The sequence below is a fragment of the Triticum urartu genome, chromosome 2, assembly GCF_003073215.2.
Source record: "Triticum urartu cultivar G1812 chromosome 2, Tu2.1, whole genome shotgun sequence".
Taxonomy (NCBI): Eukaryota; Viridiplantae; Streptophyta; class Magnoliopsida; order Poales; family Poaceae; genus Triticum; species Triticum urartu.
Genome location: NC_053023.1, coordinates 137047745 through 137062820, shown reverse-complemented (window position 1 = coordinate 137062820; position 15076 = coordinate 137047745). Strand labels below are relative to the sequence as shown.

General features: G+C 45.2%; 2 protein-coding genes across 7 annotated transcripts; both read right to left on the bottom strand.

The window, feature by feature from the left end:
* Nucleotides 1–1676: 1676 nt before the first annotated feature.
* Nucleotides 1677–11505, bottom strand: LOC125536372 (trichohyalin-like). Of its 6 annotated transcripts, none has more exons than XM_048699579.1 (21): nt 10727–11505; nt 10536–10609; nt 10293–10378; nt 8632–8722; nt 8467–8553; nt 8252–8378; nt 5968–7633; nt 5718–5885; nt 5468–5635; nt 5218–5385; nt 4968–5135; nt 4718–4885; nt 4468–4635; nt 4218–4385; nt 3968–4135; nt 3718–3885; nt 3468–3635; nt 3218–3385; nt 2968–3135; nt 2693–2795; nt 1677–2608 (listed from the first exon to the last, which is right to left on the bottom strand). In XM_048699579.1, exons 7-21 carry the CDS (start codon nt 6172–6174, stop codon nt 2577–2579), a joined length of 2358 nt encoding a protein of 785 aa, XP_048555536.1. In that variant the 5' UTR covers nt 6175–7633; nt 8252–8378; nt 8467–8553; nt 8632–8722; nt 10293–10378; nt 10536–10609; nt 10727–11505; the 3' UTR covers nt 1677–2576. The 6 variants fall into 6 exon arrangements, 5 of the variants coding, with proteins under 5 accessions (XP_048555536.1, XP_048555534.1, XP_048555533.1 ...); XM_048699577.1 differs by having other exon boundaries at nt 1679–2795; nt 10727–10836; nt 11248–11505; XM_048699576.1 differs by having other exon boundaries at nt 1679–2795.
* A 152-nt stretch (nt 11506–11657) lies between these two features.
* On the bottom strand, nt 11658–14242 carry LOC125536373. Its single transcript, XM_048699581.1, has 3 exons — nt 13125–14242; nt 12608–12855; nt 11658–12486 (listed from the first exon to the last, which is right to left on the bottom strand). Exons 1-3 carry the CDS (start codon nt 14095–14097, stop codon nt 11803–11805), a joined length of 1905 nt encoding a protein of 634 aa, XP_048555538.1. The 5' UTR covers nt 14098–14242; the 3' UTR covers nt 11658–11802.
* Between the last annotated feature and the right edge of the window lie 834 nt (nt 14243–15076).

The following is a 15076-nucleotide window of genomic DNA, read 5'->3' as shown; positions in this document are numbered from 1 at the left end:
CTATTATATACCAATATAAGTAGAGGCATTAGTTGTGTGTCTATTCAAGGTTCTCTTGGATTTCAAAAAGCATCGCTGCCCGCATGCTGAAATTGCTTACAGCATCTCCAGCCGCGCCCTCAACAAGGCTTCCCAGGCGACTTTTCGGCCGCCGATGCCAAAAAATCGGCCCAGTCGCGTCCCGAAGGGCCCAATTTTCGCCGGCTCGGGCCAAAATTGGCGCCGGCGGACCCAACCCGAACCCGGCGTGCTGGGGGGCGCTCAGGGGCGCCGGGCGAATCGTTTTTGGCGTGAGAGAGCCGCGGGCCCTCCTTGCCAGCGACTCGTCTAGCTTCTCGCTGCTTCATCGTCCTCATCGCCTCGTTTCCCGCGGTGAATCAATGCCAAAGCTGCCGCCCGCTGCCGCGCCGGTCAGCCTCCGCCATTGATGCCTCACAGGCGGCGCAGTAAAGGCGTGACGACGCGCGTCCCCGCGCATGCCACGCGTAGACGCGGCGGCCACGCGTGCTCGCGGCGCCTCCGCCTATATAAGCTGACCCCAGCGCGCCGGTGGCACGCACACAGTCTCCACCGCCGACGCGCCCTCTCTCCACCTCCGACGCGCCCTCCCTCTCCCCCCGTCGTCCAGTTCAAAGAAAATGGCCGAAAGATTCCCAGGCGACGGCGCGGTGGCGAACGGCTTCGGCCGCCGACACCTTCACGAGGATGAAGTTCGGCTCCTCTTCGAGGCCGAGTACCCGGTCCCGCCGGACATGCGGGTGCCCGGGGCATGGAGAATCAGCGCCGGCGGGGGTCTCGGTGCCGCCACCACCCACTGGGGCGGCGCGGCGTGCGGAGATCGCGCGTATCCGCGCCTCCCTGCCGCGGGCGGCGAGGGAGGGGGCGCGCTACGTCCCCGACAGCCCGATCTGGGAGGCGTGCTTCCGCCGCCGTCACGCCGAGCAGCTCGAGGCCACCAACGGCGTCGTGCCCTCCGGCAGGCTCAACTCCGAGGGGCAGCGCCGATGGTGGGGCGTGCCCGGCCGCACGCTGGAGGCCGTCCTCGAGTACATCGAGGGCGGCAACACGCCGAGGCTGGAGTACCCCGAGCCCCCGTCCTTCTCTTGCCGCCGTGGGAGCTCGTGGACGCCGAGGCGCATGGACCCCGAGGCGTCCTCTTCCTCGTCCGGTCGATCGTCCTCTCCCTGTCTCCGCCCCGTCAAGCCGGAGCCCCAGGACACGCCTGTCAGCCGGCGCACCGGCAGCTCCGGTGTCCGCATCGCCGACTCCACCCCCGCCTCTGGCCGCCTCGTCCTCGTCAGGCCCAAACCGGAGCCCAGCCTCCCCCCGGAGTACGAGGAGATAGCCTGGCGCGGCTTTTCCGACGAGGACGCCCTACGGTGGGCGCGCGACGACTACCTCCGGACTGAGATGGTCCAGCAGACCCGGGCCCTGGAGGAGATCGCCGCCCGCAACCGTGGGCGCGAGGACGAGCACGGCGTCGTCATCCTCGACAGCGACGACGACGAGGACGCCACCAGAACGTTCAACCCGCCGCGCCAACCGGGAGAGGGTTGCAGCAGGGACGGCGGCCGCGGCGGAGGCGACGACGACGACGACGGCGGCGGCGGCGACGGCGACTACACGCAGTTCTACAGCCTCCTCGGCATGTAGAACGGCGACGAGCGGCGAGGCGAGGGAGACGGCGGGCCTAGTTGTGTGTTTTTTCCTTTTTTGTAAAATATTTTAAATATGTATGAACTCTCGCCGTGTTTCGTTGAATTTGGTTTGAACTTGCCAAAATATGTATGAACTCGTCGAAAATGGTTGAATTTGCGCCATGTTTGTGCCACACTTTTAATTTTCACAAAACTCCGTGGGCGCCGCAACTGGGTGGCATCACGCCCCCAGCGCGTGTTTTGCGCCGGTGTGCCTTCAGGGGGCGATTTTTAGCGCCTCCTGGGGGGCCAACGGCTGAAGATGCTCTTAAATCTAGGAATCCAATAACTCCCGAATGTTCGGATTTTAAGCATTTCGGCCCGAACATTTTTACATGGCAACTTTAGTTGATAGGGGATGGCAACTTCGTCATTTTTACATTTCGGGTTGCCATACTTAACTCCCGAACGTTCGGGAGTTATCATTACCAAAAATCTATTGATGAATTCCACCTCTTTCTTGGGGCATAGGTGAATCTATAATAAATTGATAGTAGAGCGTGTTGGCTAAATCCCCAACCCTCATGATGCACTTCGTTTGATTCCTATATTCTTATCTTGGATGCAACACGTATTCCTATATTCCAAGCGTAGCAGATCACACCCACTCCGATATTACTACATACACTTATCCGTGCGATTCTTACTCTGCAACCAATTCCACGACAATGCGCGCTTGCAGGGCTGGCTCACATTACATTCGGTTCAGAACACCAAGTTGGAGGAGCTTTGGCTCATCCATTCAAGGTTACTAAGTGAACTGGAGCCCCTCGTGTTCCAGCCTTGCCGGTTTATCTGCAACCTTCCTGTTTCCCGCCGGTCATCCCACCGTTCGTCCTCTGCTGCGCAGCCGGGAGATCTCTGCTCTTGTTTAAGTTCTCAAACATGTTGTCGTGTGGAACCGCTGTTATCTAGTGCTTGGGGAGGGAGACCGTTAGACCAAGCAGACACGACACAAGTCAGTGTCTGAAAATAATGAATGAATGGATACTGACTCATATCTCTTCTCGCCTTCTCTCCCCAATTCAGGAGAAACCCGACTCGTGGTGGCTTCAGGTTAGGGTCTCCTGGAGGAAGCCTCTCAGACATTTCTTTTACCTGATGATTATTGTATTGTACGGTTTTAACAGGTCACTAATGTGGAATGGTGCAAGGAAAAAGAAGAGACAAAAGTCTCAAACTATCGACCTGATCCATGGACAAGCATAAGAACACCTTTCCCCATTTCTTTTCAGCTATTTCAAAAGTAAATATATAGGACCAAGCATACCTCTTCTTTCAGTTTCTGAACCTCTTGCTTCAAAAGTTCATTAGCATCCTGGAAAGAGGCTGTGCCTCTTGCGAGTGAACTTTTGGGTGCCGTGTTTACCACTGTAGTAACAGTTACCTCTTCTTTCAGTTTTTGAACCTCTTGCTTCAAAAGTCTCAAACTATCGACCTGATCCATGGACAAGCATAAGAACACCTTTCCCCATTTCTTTTCAGCTATTTCAAAAGTAAATATATAGGACCAAGCATACCTCTTCTTTCAGTTTCTGAACCTCTTGCTTCAAAAGTTCATTAGCATCCTGGAAAGAGGCTGTGCCTCTTGCGAGTGAACTTTTGGGTGCCGTGTTTACCACTGTAGTAACAGTTACCTCTTCTTTCAGTTTTTGAACCTCTTGCTTCAAAAGTCTCAAACTATCGACCTGATCCATGGACAAGCATAAGAACACCTTTCCCCATTTCTTTTCAGCTATTTCAAAAGTAAATATATAGGACCAAGCATACCTCTTCTTTCAGTTTCTGAACCTCTTGCTTCAAAAGTTCATTAGCATCCTGGAAAGAGGCTGTGCCTCTTGCGAGTGAACTTTTGGGTGCCGTGTTTACCACTGTAGTAACAGTTACCTCTTCTTTCAGTTTTTGAACCTCTTGCTTCAAAAGTCTCAAACTATCGACCTGATCCATGGACAAGCATAAGAACACCTTTCCCCATTTCTTTTCAGCTATTTCAAAAGTAAATATATAGGACCAAGCATACCTCTTCTTTCAGTTTCTGAACCTCTTGCTTCAAAAGTTCATTAGCATCCTGGAAAGAGGCTGTGCCTCTTGCGAGTGAACTTTTGGGTGCCGTGTTTACCACTGTAGTAACAGTTACCTCTTCTTTCAGTTTTTGAACCTCTTGCTTCAAAAGTCTCAAACTATCGACCTGATCCATGGACAAGCATAAGAACACCTTTCCCCATTTCTTTTCAGCTATTTCAAAAGTAAATATATAGGACCAAGCATACCTCTTCTTTCAGTTTCTGAACCTCTTGCTTCAAAAGTTCATTAGCATCCTGGAAAGAGGCTGTGCCTCTTGCGAGTGAACTTTTGGGTGCCGTGTTTACCACTGTAGTAACAGTTACCTCTTCTTTCAGTTTTTGAACCTCTTGCTTCAAAAGTCTCAAACTATCGACCTGATCCATGGACAAGCATAAGAACACCTTTCCCCATTTCTTTTCAGCTATTTCAAAAGTAAATATATAGGACCAAGCATACCTCTTCTTTCAGTTTCTGAACCTCTTGCTTCAAAAGTTCATTAGCATCCTGGAAAGAGGCTGTGCCTCTTGCGAGTGAACTTTTGGGTGCCGTGTTTACCACTGTAGTAACAGTTACCTCTTCTTTCAGTTTTTGAACCTCTTGCTTCAAAAGTCTCAAACTATCGACCTGATCCATGGACAAGCATAAGAACACCTTTCCCCATTTCTTTTCAGCTATTTCAAAAGTAAATATATAGGACCAAGCATACCTCTTCTTTCAGTTTCTGAACCTCTTGCTTCAAAAGTTCATTAGCATCCTGGAAAGAGGCTGTGCCTCTTGCGAGTGAACTTTTGGGTGCCGTGTTTACCACTGTAGTAACAGTTACCTCTTCTTTCAGTTTTTGAACCTCTTGCTTCAAAAGTCTCAAACTATCGACCTGATCCATGGACAAGCATAAGAACACCTTTCCCCATTTCTTTTCAGCTATTTCAAAAGTAAATATATAGGACCAAGCATACCTCTTCTTTCAGTTTCTGAACCTCTTGCTTCAAAAGTTCATTAGCATCCTGGAAAGAGGCTGTGCCTCTTGCGAGTGAACTTTTGGGTGCCGTGTTTACCACTGTAGTAACAGTTACCTCTTCTTTCAGTTTTTGAACCTCTTGCTTCAAAAGTCTCAAACTATCGACCTGATCCATGGACAAGCATAAGAACACCTTTCCCCATTTCTTTTCAGCTATTTCAAAAGTAAATATATAGGACCAAGCATACCTCTTCTTTCAGTTTCTGAACCTCTTGCTTCAAAAGTTCATTAGCATCCTGGAAAGAGGCTGTGCCTCTTGCGAGTGAACTTTTGGGTGCCGTGTTTACCACTGTAGTAACAGTTACCTCTTCTTTCAGTTTTTGAACCTCTTGCTTCAAAAGTCTCAAACTATCGACCTGATCCATGGACAAGCATAAGAACACCTTTCCCCATTTCTTTTCAGCTATTTCAAAAGTAAATATATAGGACCAAGCATACCTCTTCTTTCAGTTTCTGAACCTCTTGCTTCAAAAGTTCATTAGCATCCTGGAAAGAGGCTGTGCCTCTTGCGAGTGAACTTTTGGGTGCCGTGTTTACCACTGTAGTAACAGTTACCTCTTCTTTCAGTTTTTGAACCTCTTGCTTCAAAAGTCTCAAACTATCGACCTGATCCATGGACAAGCATAAGAACACCTTTCCCCATTTCTTTTCAGCTATTTCAAAAGTAAATATATAGGACCAAGCATACCTCTTCTTTCAGTTTCTGAACCTCTTGCTTCAAAAGTTCATTAGCATCCTGGAAAGAGGCTGTGCCTCTTGCGAGTGAACTTTTGGGTGCCGTGTTTACCACTGTAGTAACAGTTACCTCTTCTTTCAGTTTTTGAACCTCTTGCTTCAAAAGTCTCAAACTATCGACCTGATCCATGGACAAGCATAAGAACACCTTTCCCCATTTCTTTTCAGCTATTTCAAAAGTAAATATATAGGACCAAGCATACCTCTTCTTTCAGTTTCTGAACCTCTTGCTTCAAAAGTTCATTAGCATCCTGGAAAGAGGCTGTGCCTCTTGCGAGTGAACTTTTGGGTGCCGTGTTTACCACTGTAGTAACAGTTACCTCTTCTTTCAGTTTTTGAACCTCTTGCTTCAAAAGTCTCAAACTATCGACCTGATCCATGGACAAGCATAAGAACACCTTTCCCCATTTCTTTTCAGCTATTTCAAAAGTAAATATATAGGACCAAGCATACCTCTTCTTTCAGTTTCTGAACCTCTTGCTTCAAAAGTTCATTAGCATCCTGGAAAGAGGCTGTGCCTCTTGCGAGTGAACTTTTGGGTGCCGTGTTTACCACTGTAGTAACAGTTACCTCTTCTTTCAGTTTTTGAACCTCTTGCTTCAAAAGTTCACTCGCAAGAAGCACAAATGGGAGCAGTCCCTCGCACTGGGACTGCTCCATCCCAGACACCCATTTACGGTCTGCAGTATCGCCATGACCCAATCTTACATTTGCACCCTTGCCCCATGTGTAAACTTCACCAGCATTTGTCAAAACTGCAACATGATCAAGCTTCCACAAGCTACCTCCTCAACACCACCGCAGTCAGACCTTATCTTTTACTAGGTGTGCATACCTTCCATCATTATTGGGGTTGCCAAGCTGTCCATACACAGAGCTCCCTGAAGTTGTCAAACCCAATCGTAAGAGTATGGCCACATGCAGATTTGTGCCCTGAAGTTGTCAAACCCAATCGTAAGAGTATGGCCACATGCAGATTTGTGCCCTGAAGTTGTCAACCCAATCGTAAGAGTATGGCCACATGCAGATTTGTGCCCTGAAGTTGTCAACCCAATCGTAAGAGTATGGCCAAATGCAGATTTGTGTATGTTGTAGTATATCAGTAAAGAAGACACACGAGTTGGTTTGAGTTTCAAGGACCTGCCACCATGCCCAAGCCAATATTTGTCTCCATCTCCCCATGTAACTAGATTTCCAGATGAAGCATTTGACTGCATCAGCATCATAATAACATCCACAACAGCAGCACTATGCCACACCCCGCATGAAACAGAAATCATCCTCAAATGCTTCAAAGACTCCACTTCCTTTGGATACGAGATAGTTTCTTGATTCCCATGAACTAGGGCTCCAGAGTCCAGATGCACTGTCGCCAAATGTGTACAACAGTCCAGAACTAGTTATCAAAGCTGTATGGCATGTTCCGCAAGAGACAGTCGACACCTGAAGGCCTTACAGAGGACCTGAAACTCTTTTGGGAATCCAGTGACTCACGGTACTACCATGACCAAGGAGTCCTGCATTGTGGGTACCATCTCCCCAGGTGTAAAGATCACCTGTTGCTGTAACAGCACAAGTATGGAATTCACCAGAAGCCATTATTTCAACATTGCCGGTTGACAATGACTCGAGTAGACGTAGTCCAAAAATGCTTGTAGCAGCCCCATGACCAAGCCGCACACTGCATTCTCTCCACATGTAAATACCTCTATCTGTCTTGTGATAAGTGCAGCATGCTTCACACCACAAGCCACGTAACTGACATCAAGCATTACATTTGACTCCAGGGGCTTTGGCACAAGAATATCGGTAGTTGCACCAGGGGAGAGTGTGTTTCCATCAGACGCTGATATTGAAGTGGTGTCACACATGACTTCTCCCCAAATGATTCAGAATCCTCACCACCAGAACCATGGCTGGATGTGCAGAGAGCACTGGAGACACTGACCCGAATGTCTGATGAAGAAACACTTTTCACTTGCATAACTGACATGTCGGTCCTTACTGAATATGCATATTCTCGAGAAGAATGGTCCTTAGAATTTGCTGAGCTTAACTTGTTCTCAAGGGAATCCGTGGTAAATGTAGAAACACTGCTTAGGCTACTTTCCCTGCCACACTGAAACAGAACATAGTAGAAAGTTCAGATAGCACATCATGTTGTAAAGGTGTGGTTCATCTATTTTCTACAGGACTAGCAGCTGGACAAATGCACTTGAAAAGCAGATAAAGAACAAATTCACAGTTTTGCATATCACAAGAGAGCAATTTAGGTAATGGACTAGCACAAGTACAATTATGCTACTGGCAGTCAAAAGAACAACAAATGAAAAGTGGCAATAGAACAAACAAGCAACATTGGGCAGAATCATCGGAACTGTGCTACTGCTGGTAAGAGGTCTTTTAGACGTTATGCTAATTCTCCCATGTCAAACTGCATATTAGTATATGAACCGTGTGCGGGAAATAGTGAAACAATAGTCAACATATAAATATACTAGAGCATGAAAGGTTGATAGTGGACCAATAGTCAATCATAGAACTAAACCTCATGTAAAGAATACTGATAATTTTCCTCTAAAAAAATACTGATAACTTTGCACGAAAACATAACAGCACCTCAAATGATATGACCATATGAAATCATCACTCGAGCAATGGTAAGAGATATATACAGTGCTTAGTAATGGGGAACAAACGTGCATAAAAGTAAGCTATGTTGAAGCAGAGAATTTACATCTAAAGAAAGGGCACCACTGCGCATTTCGTCGGTGTGTTGGGGTTGGGATTTGTGCTTTGCCTGGAGATACCAATGCACTGAGGCATGTAAACCACACCTGTGGTTCAACCTTATCCTTGCAAATCTAGGAAACAACATCAAAACTAACTACATGATATTTTATTCAGAAATGGAAGAGAAAGAGTAGGTCAGATTTGTTTTCATTGTAATACCAGCTCGAGTGACTGCTTGCCGTCTTTATATATGAGAGAGAAGGATAAACGGTCCTTCTCAGCGAGCAGAAAACATTGGAAAACCAGCTGAACAGAACAACAGATGTTGAGACAGCAAAAAGACTTCAAAAGTGAAATATGACCATATTGTTCAGAATGTCTTACAGTTCTTTGTCCGGACAGAACTCTGGAACACAGAAGCTAGTTTTAAACATTTCTCTTAGTTGCTTGAGACCCAAATAAGAGTTGATCCATCCTGTGAAGCATATAGAAGGAACCATTAATACTGTGCATAGAATTCACGTTTTTTTAGTTCTTGTTGTACAAATTCATCCATTAGAATTCAAAAACTCAAACTCGATTGAAAACTACGTTAAGGCAGCACCGTCCTCTGCTCGGCGGTACTGCTCAATTTTGTTTGCTCATTTTCCGGATGACCAAGGGTATTCAGTTCGTAAATTTCCACACTACTATCCAGAGGCTTGTAGCAGTAACAATTCAAATCAGCTGTAATTCGCTACCATATGAAATCAAAACAGATCATTCCAAACTGTTATAAGGTCATACTGGATAATAGAGATCGCAATTATTCTAACTGAACTACACAAGAGTACGTCTTCTGCAGCACAGCACAAAAGAAAAATTTGTTACTCCGGAATAACAAAAAAAAAATTGTGCTCCATGTCTTTTGTTGACATACAACGAAAAACTCGGACAGTTCATCCATGTTAATACAAGACTTGCATCAATTGTCCAACATTAAGATGGAACACTTCATAACAACCCAACTTGCCGGAATTGTAACCAAATAAGAACGACAACTAGACAAATCAGCCAACATCTGGCAACCTAAACCCAAGAGGATTAGTGCAGCAGTTGTTCCCAAGCCTCCTAGGTTGCTTCGGAGCATCCCGTATGTCTGGACATGTCGTTCTCTTATGACCTTATTTTCGACAAATAGTACAGAACCAATTGTGTGCAGCATGTAAGGGACAATCAAAGATATAAACAGAAAGCAAACAATGAATCACTATCGTAATCGGTCCCAACAACAGCTGCTAGCTAGATCGTCAGCCAAGATGCAATGTGTCTGATAATCTTCCAAGTTCTCAGAATCTTCGCTTCAGACATAGGAGAACATAGGAGAGAAGCATTCACATTATGAATTCAATATAGGAAGCAGAGTATAGAAGGGGAAAACATAGTGCATGAAAAGTTTCTAGGAGGCAATTATCAGGTCCTAGGAGGCCATTCAGAACCTGCCCATCAATTGCCTCAAGCTCAGAAGTTGAACGCTAAAAAGTGCCAACTCCTTAAGAGGACGCCCACTGCCAATCACGGTCAATTTCCACAAATGCACCAGCTGCTATTCCATACATAAAGCAAATTGCAAAAGAATACTCCCTCCGTCCAAAACAATGCATGGTGCACATCGCAGACACCAAACACGATCTACCGGACATGAAAATAAACAAATTATTTTTCAATTCCCTCCAACAGAAACCAATGCTAAGGCTCTGCTGAATTCTAAAGATTGTAGTTGTGCTAAAATGGATACTGGTTATGAGCATCTGAAGATGGCTTAACACATTCACTAAAGACCTTATCTTGCCTTAGTATGAGAATAAAAATAGTAATGAAAACCGAGGCTACAGCAAGAGAAAACATAAGATAGAGGACCAAAACATAAGAACTAAACATAGGAACAGAAGATATGGGGGAAATGTAGCTGAATTTCATCAATTAGGTAGCGTGCAGGAGCTCATTCTTCTGTTCCTGGTTAATGGACAATCCTATGAATCTATGATTGCTATTCCCAGTCTCACCTTGAGGTAACATGAGCTGGCCGTCATGCAAGGGATTGAAGAGACCCAACAGGATTTGTTCCATGTCTAATTCTTCTCCATTTGATCTGCAAACAGCAGCTTCTGTTAAGCAGTAAAGATACATCAAGATTACTGAAATTGACTTGGTTTCTCTCACGGATTCCTAAAAGCTAAACTTCATCTGTAAGAGTCCACCAATGAATTCCAAGTATTAAAAACTAAAAGTAGAGAATGAGAACTCACATACACAATTTGTGGTAACCACTCTGTCTTCTTTCCTTTGATCCGCACCGGCATTTTTCTGCTTTCTGAAGAACCTGGCAAGGAAAAGCAAGAAAATATCACATGAATGAGATGTAATGGAACAAAATAATTTTCATGGTTGTTGATGGTTTGACTTTGCTATCAATCTTCTGGAAAAAATCTCAACTGACCTCATGAAAGGTAGGTAGCTATGACAGGTAGGTTCCTGTGTGGGTTCTTTTGATCTTCTCGACAGGATCTCACAATCAAGCAGCATCAAACCATGCCATTAGTCTTTCTTCTGGAAAGATTGTTTGAGATCTCACATTCAGATTTTCATGAATCGATCAAGAAAACCAAGCGTGAAAAACATAGTAAGCTAAACTGATAGTAGAAACGGTGTAGGAAATAAAATAAGAGGGCAAGGCTTCTTCCTCTGATTCAGCTGATGCCGTAAAAGACAATGGATAATTGAATGACATATATTCCATGTAAGCTTCTACAACATAAAAGGAACAAAGGAAACAATATAAAACTAAACAGCAACTAACTAATGCAACTTAAATGAAAAGAATAGTTAAAACAACATAGCTTATAGCTTGGCAATTTGTAGTCGATAGACACACAAAGCTTGGTACTTGAACAAACAAACAACCACCTACTGGAAAAACATAATAAGTAGATAGATATAACTGGGCAAAGGGTGTCATACCATACTTCATAGAATTCTTCTCTTATAATGTTCTGCAGCATAGCTGAGCACCAAGTTTATCACAAGTTAAACAAGACTGATCAGTAGTTCAGGAGCAAGTTGACATGCCTGCATACTGTGTACAACTGATGCCATTTCACCAGTGAAAATAGAACGCACTACCATATTTCTGCCGACTAGGCAGAGGTTTTAAGCAAGACAAAAAGAAAACTAAGCATTTCGCTGCAGCAAGTTCCCACCAGACCACATCCATTTGATTCTAGTTGTAATAGAATGAAAGCATCTATTACTCTAGAGAGAGTAACATGCATGTGTTAAAAAAACATTCAGACACTATGCATAATGTGGCTTCTTAACGGTCAGACCAGAAATACTTCCTACAGCATGACTTGCAAGTTATAGCAGCAATGTAAGTAGAAATACACCATCTAGACTTGGCTTATAAAACAGAGTCGATACACACAGTCAAACACATTACATAGCAGATCGATACAGCAATAAGTTCACATCTTACATAGCTGATCAAATACTTGAGCACCATCGAACATATCCCTCTCACAGAATAGCCTTTTTGGTGAAAGCACTGCTAATAATAGGTGACCAAGCAATGGTTATCTTAACCTTAGAGCCGTCGAGGTCACATTTATGTTTACTTATGCCGCAGTACTGAGGCCTGACCATGACAGAAGCTTGCACAGGACCAACAGGGGAGTAGGCTTCTATGACAACTTTCAGGGTTTCTTCCAATTCTTCAGAATCTTCACTCACTGTTCGTAATTCAACAGAAACAACATGCCTTGACAGATCAAGGTAACCATCTTCTTCGCCTATTGGCATCTTCCCGCCAGCACAATAACGAGAATCAAGCAATACAACTTGGGTGGGAGTGGCAGGGCCTTCACTACCATCTTTCTGAGGTGGTGAGGAGCAAGCAACTCTGCCTCCATAACTGAAAGGGCTTTGACTGCCTTTAACAATGCCGACACGCAAGAAAGTGGCTTGGACTGCTCCACTATACAGTTTCTGCAGGCTTAACTCGGTTGTGCAAAGACAGTTGTCAAAAGTGACAGTATAGAAACCATTATGGGTATCATAACCATTGTAATGGCCTTTTCTATTGATCAACACGCTGTCTTCAGACTTTGCTTTGCCGCCCTTGAGTTTTAGTTCAACTTCAAACTCAAGAGGGGATCCGGCTGAGATTGCACGAGATGGGCCAGTCAAGCACAAAAAGGAGTCCTGCAAGCACCATCATTACACACACTGAATTACAACAAACCGATGGATCAACAAATTAAGACACATGCATGCAACAAAGAGGAGATAAAAGGAAAGTTAACAGAATACGGCAGGCGCTTACCTTTTCGGTGATCTCTTGGAAGTTGTCCCTTAGCCGGTGGAAGAGAACGTTGCACTTGCCATCCACACTGTCTCGTGCGGCGATGACGCCGTACACTTTGAGTGGCCATTGCAGGAGTGGCCATTCCAGGTCCAAACTGATCTTGGCAATCTTGAAGGAGAAGATCTGCAAGGTGATCCCACGAGTAGTATAATCGGATGGGATCTGTCTGGGCGTGTAGTGTGTAAAGTGCATGGGGCTCACTAGGGCTGCACGCACAATTTTGTTAAGAAAAATAGTCAACATGCGATCGATCCTAATAAACCATGAATTAGTACTTGCTACAAGGAAGGAATGAGCTGCATTGAGAGGAATCATACAAAGCAATTAACAAGAAAAGTAGTTAACATGCGATCGATCCTAATAAACCATGAATGGGTACTACTTGCTACAAGGAAGGAATCAGCTGCATTGATAGGAATCATCATACAAAGCAATTAACAGTAATGAACTGGTGTTGGCCAAAAAAGTATCTTACTTGCGTATCCAAAGTGTCCAACTATAGATCCAAGGCCTTGAAGGTAGGAATCATAGACCTCCTGATCATCCTCCATCTGCTTCCTTGCCTTCTCCTTGGGATCCTTCTCCTCCTCCGGCGCCACATAATCCTCCTCATACGGGTAGGTGTGCCAGAAAGGTTTCAGTTGCGATTTGAGCTTGGACATGCTGCCCTGCAGATCAGCTAACTCTTTTAAGATGCCGTCAATCACGGGCTGCGCCTTGTCCTCATCTTTCGTCTCCTTGCTGCTGCTGCTGCTGCACAGTGGGGCTGATGGTACGATCCTGTGATTCATAAAAGCGACCATACTGTTCATCTGCTTGCAGAAATCCTTGATCTCCTGCTCAGAGATGATGGAGTTTGATTTGCCTAGGTCCATCTCCACCTCCCCCTCCCCCAGTGTCGTCTTGTTCTCAATCTGCTGCTCAGAGATGATGGAGTGTCTGCCTAAGCCCATCTCGTCCTTGTGAACCTCACCGCATGGGATCACCGGATGCATCAGATTAATGAAGCCCATGTCGTCATTCCCCAAGTGCTCCGGACGCATCGAATTCATCTCGTAGTGGCTGGCAGGCATGACCTCAATCTGATCCTCAGGCCCAATTGAACTCGTACCTGGAGCACCCAGCTTGTGGATTTTGACCAGCGGAGGCCTCGCCTCCATGACGTCTTCCCCGCCGCCATCGGCCACCGCGGTTCTGATTTTGACCGGCGGAGGCCTCGCCTCCACGACGCCTTCCTCGCCGCCATCCGCCGCCGCCGCCGCAAACGCATCTGGAGCACTCAGCTTGCGGCGGATTTTGAACGGCGGAGGGCTCACCAGACAAGGCCTCCCCTCCTCGATGTCTTCACCGCCGCCATCCGCCGCCGCAGTTCTTGTGGGGGAGGTGATAGGGTTGTTGAGATTGCTATACTCTCCGCCGCCGCCGACGCCGCCGCCGCCATCCGCCATCGCAGATCTTGGGGATGGGGATGGGGATGTTGGCTGTTGAGATCGCCGCCGCCGCCGCCATAGGCTTAGGGTTTCTATCTACGGAACGGCCGGTTGATTGCTTCCGCTTTTTTTTTTTTTGAGGTGTGATTGCTTCCGCTTGTGTTGGCTTGGACAGGGCACAGCAGGCCAGGCTTATTGTATAAGACGCGCTCGTCTCACAGCCCAGCTACGTTGTTGTGTCACGTTCGTGATCGGACAGCCCAGCTACATTGTTGGGGCGTTTTGTCTCACATATTTTCCTCCTTTTCGTTATTTCTTTCAGATCTCCTTTTCGCTATTTTTTTAGAAATGTGTTAAAAAACCATAATTGTAAAAAAAGGCCAATGTGTATTTGAAAAAATTCTTCAGGCAACTTAAAAAAACTTCATGCATTTTAGTAAAAAATCAATGCTTAAAGAAAAATTACCAATAGAAAAATTGTAGTACCAAAAAACGTCTTACATTATTGGATGGAGGGAGTACAATTCAAAAAACATGTTCACACATTTACAAAATTATTCATGATATTTATAAAAGTTTCGTGCCATGTAAAAATGTGTTCACGCAATTTAGATAAAGTGTCCATGATATATAAAAAGGTATTTGTAACCATTAAAAAATGCATGTTTTAAAAAATTGAGATTTTAAAAATATGTTTATGACACTTTAAGAAAAGTATATGTAATTTAAAGTTTTCTTCGCACAATTTTATAAATCATCCATAACATACTGAAAAATATTTGTGAAATTTATAGAAAATGCTCATAACATTTACGGAGGTGTTTGGTTCGGGTGAAGCAACGGAAGCGTAAACGTAATCAAGATATGGCGTTAGTGTAAACGCAATCGAAGAAAAAATGGTAAGTTGTTTGGTTAGCAGTTATAAAGCTATCGCTTCCCGACTCTTGCCCTCGATGCCATCTCCCTCTTTCTGGCACTCTCACACAGCGAGGCCTTC

Coding starts and splice junctions, on each gene's coding strand:
- LOC125536372 (XM_048699576.1), bottom strand. CDS start 6,174: ATGGAGCAGTCCCAGTGCGAGGGACTGCTCCCATTTGTGCTTCTTGCG. Junction 5,386..5,467: donor TTCAGAAACTGAAAGAAGAG/GTATGCTTGGTC, acceptor TCCATGGATCAG/GTCGATAGTTTGAGACTTTT. Junction 4,636..4,717: donor TTCAGAAACTGAAAGAAGAG/GTATGCTTGGTC, acceptor TCCATGGATCAG/GTCGATAGTTTGAGACTTTT.
- LOC125536373 (XM_048699581.1), bottom strand. CDS start 14,097: ATGGCGGATGGCGGCGGCGGCGTCGGCGGCGGCGGAGAGTATAGCAAT. Junction 12,856..13,124: donor TGGACACTTTGGATACGCAA/GTAAGATACTTT, acceptor TTGTGCGTGCAG/CCCTAGTGAGCCCCATGCAC. Junction 12,487..12,607: donor TCCAAGAGATCACCGAAAAG/GTAAGCGCCTGC, acceptor TGGTGCTTGCAG/GACTCCTTTTTGTGCTTGAC.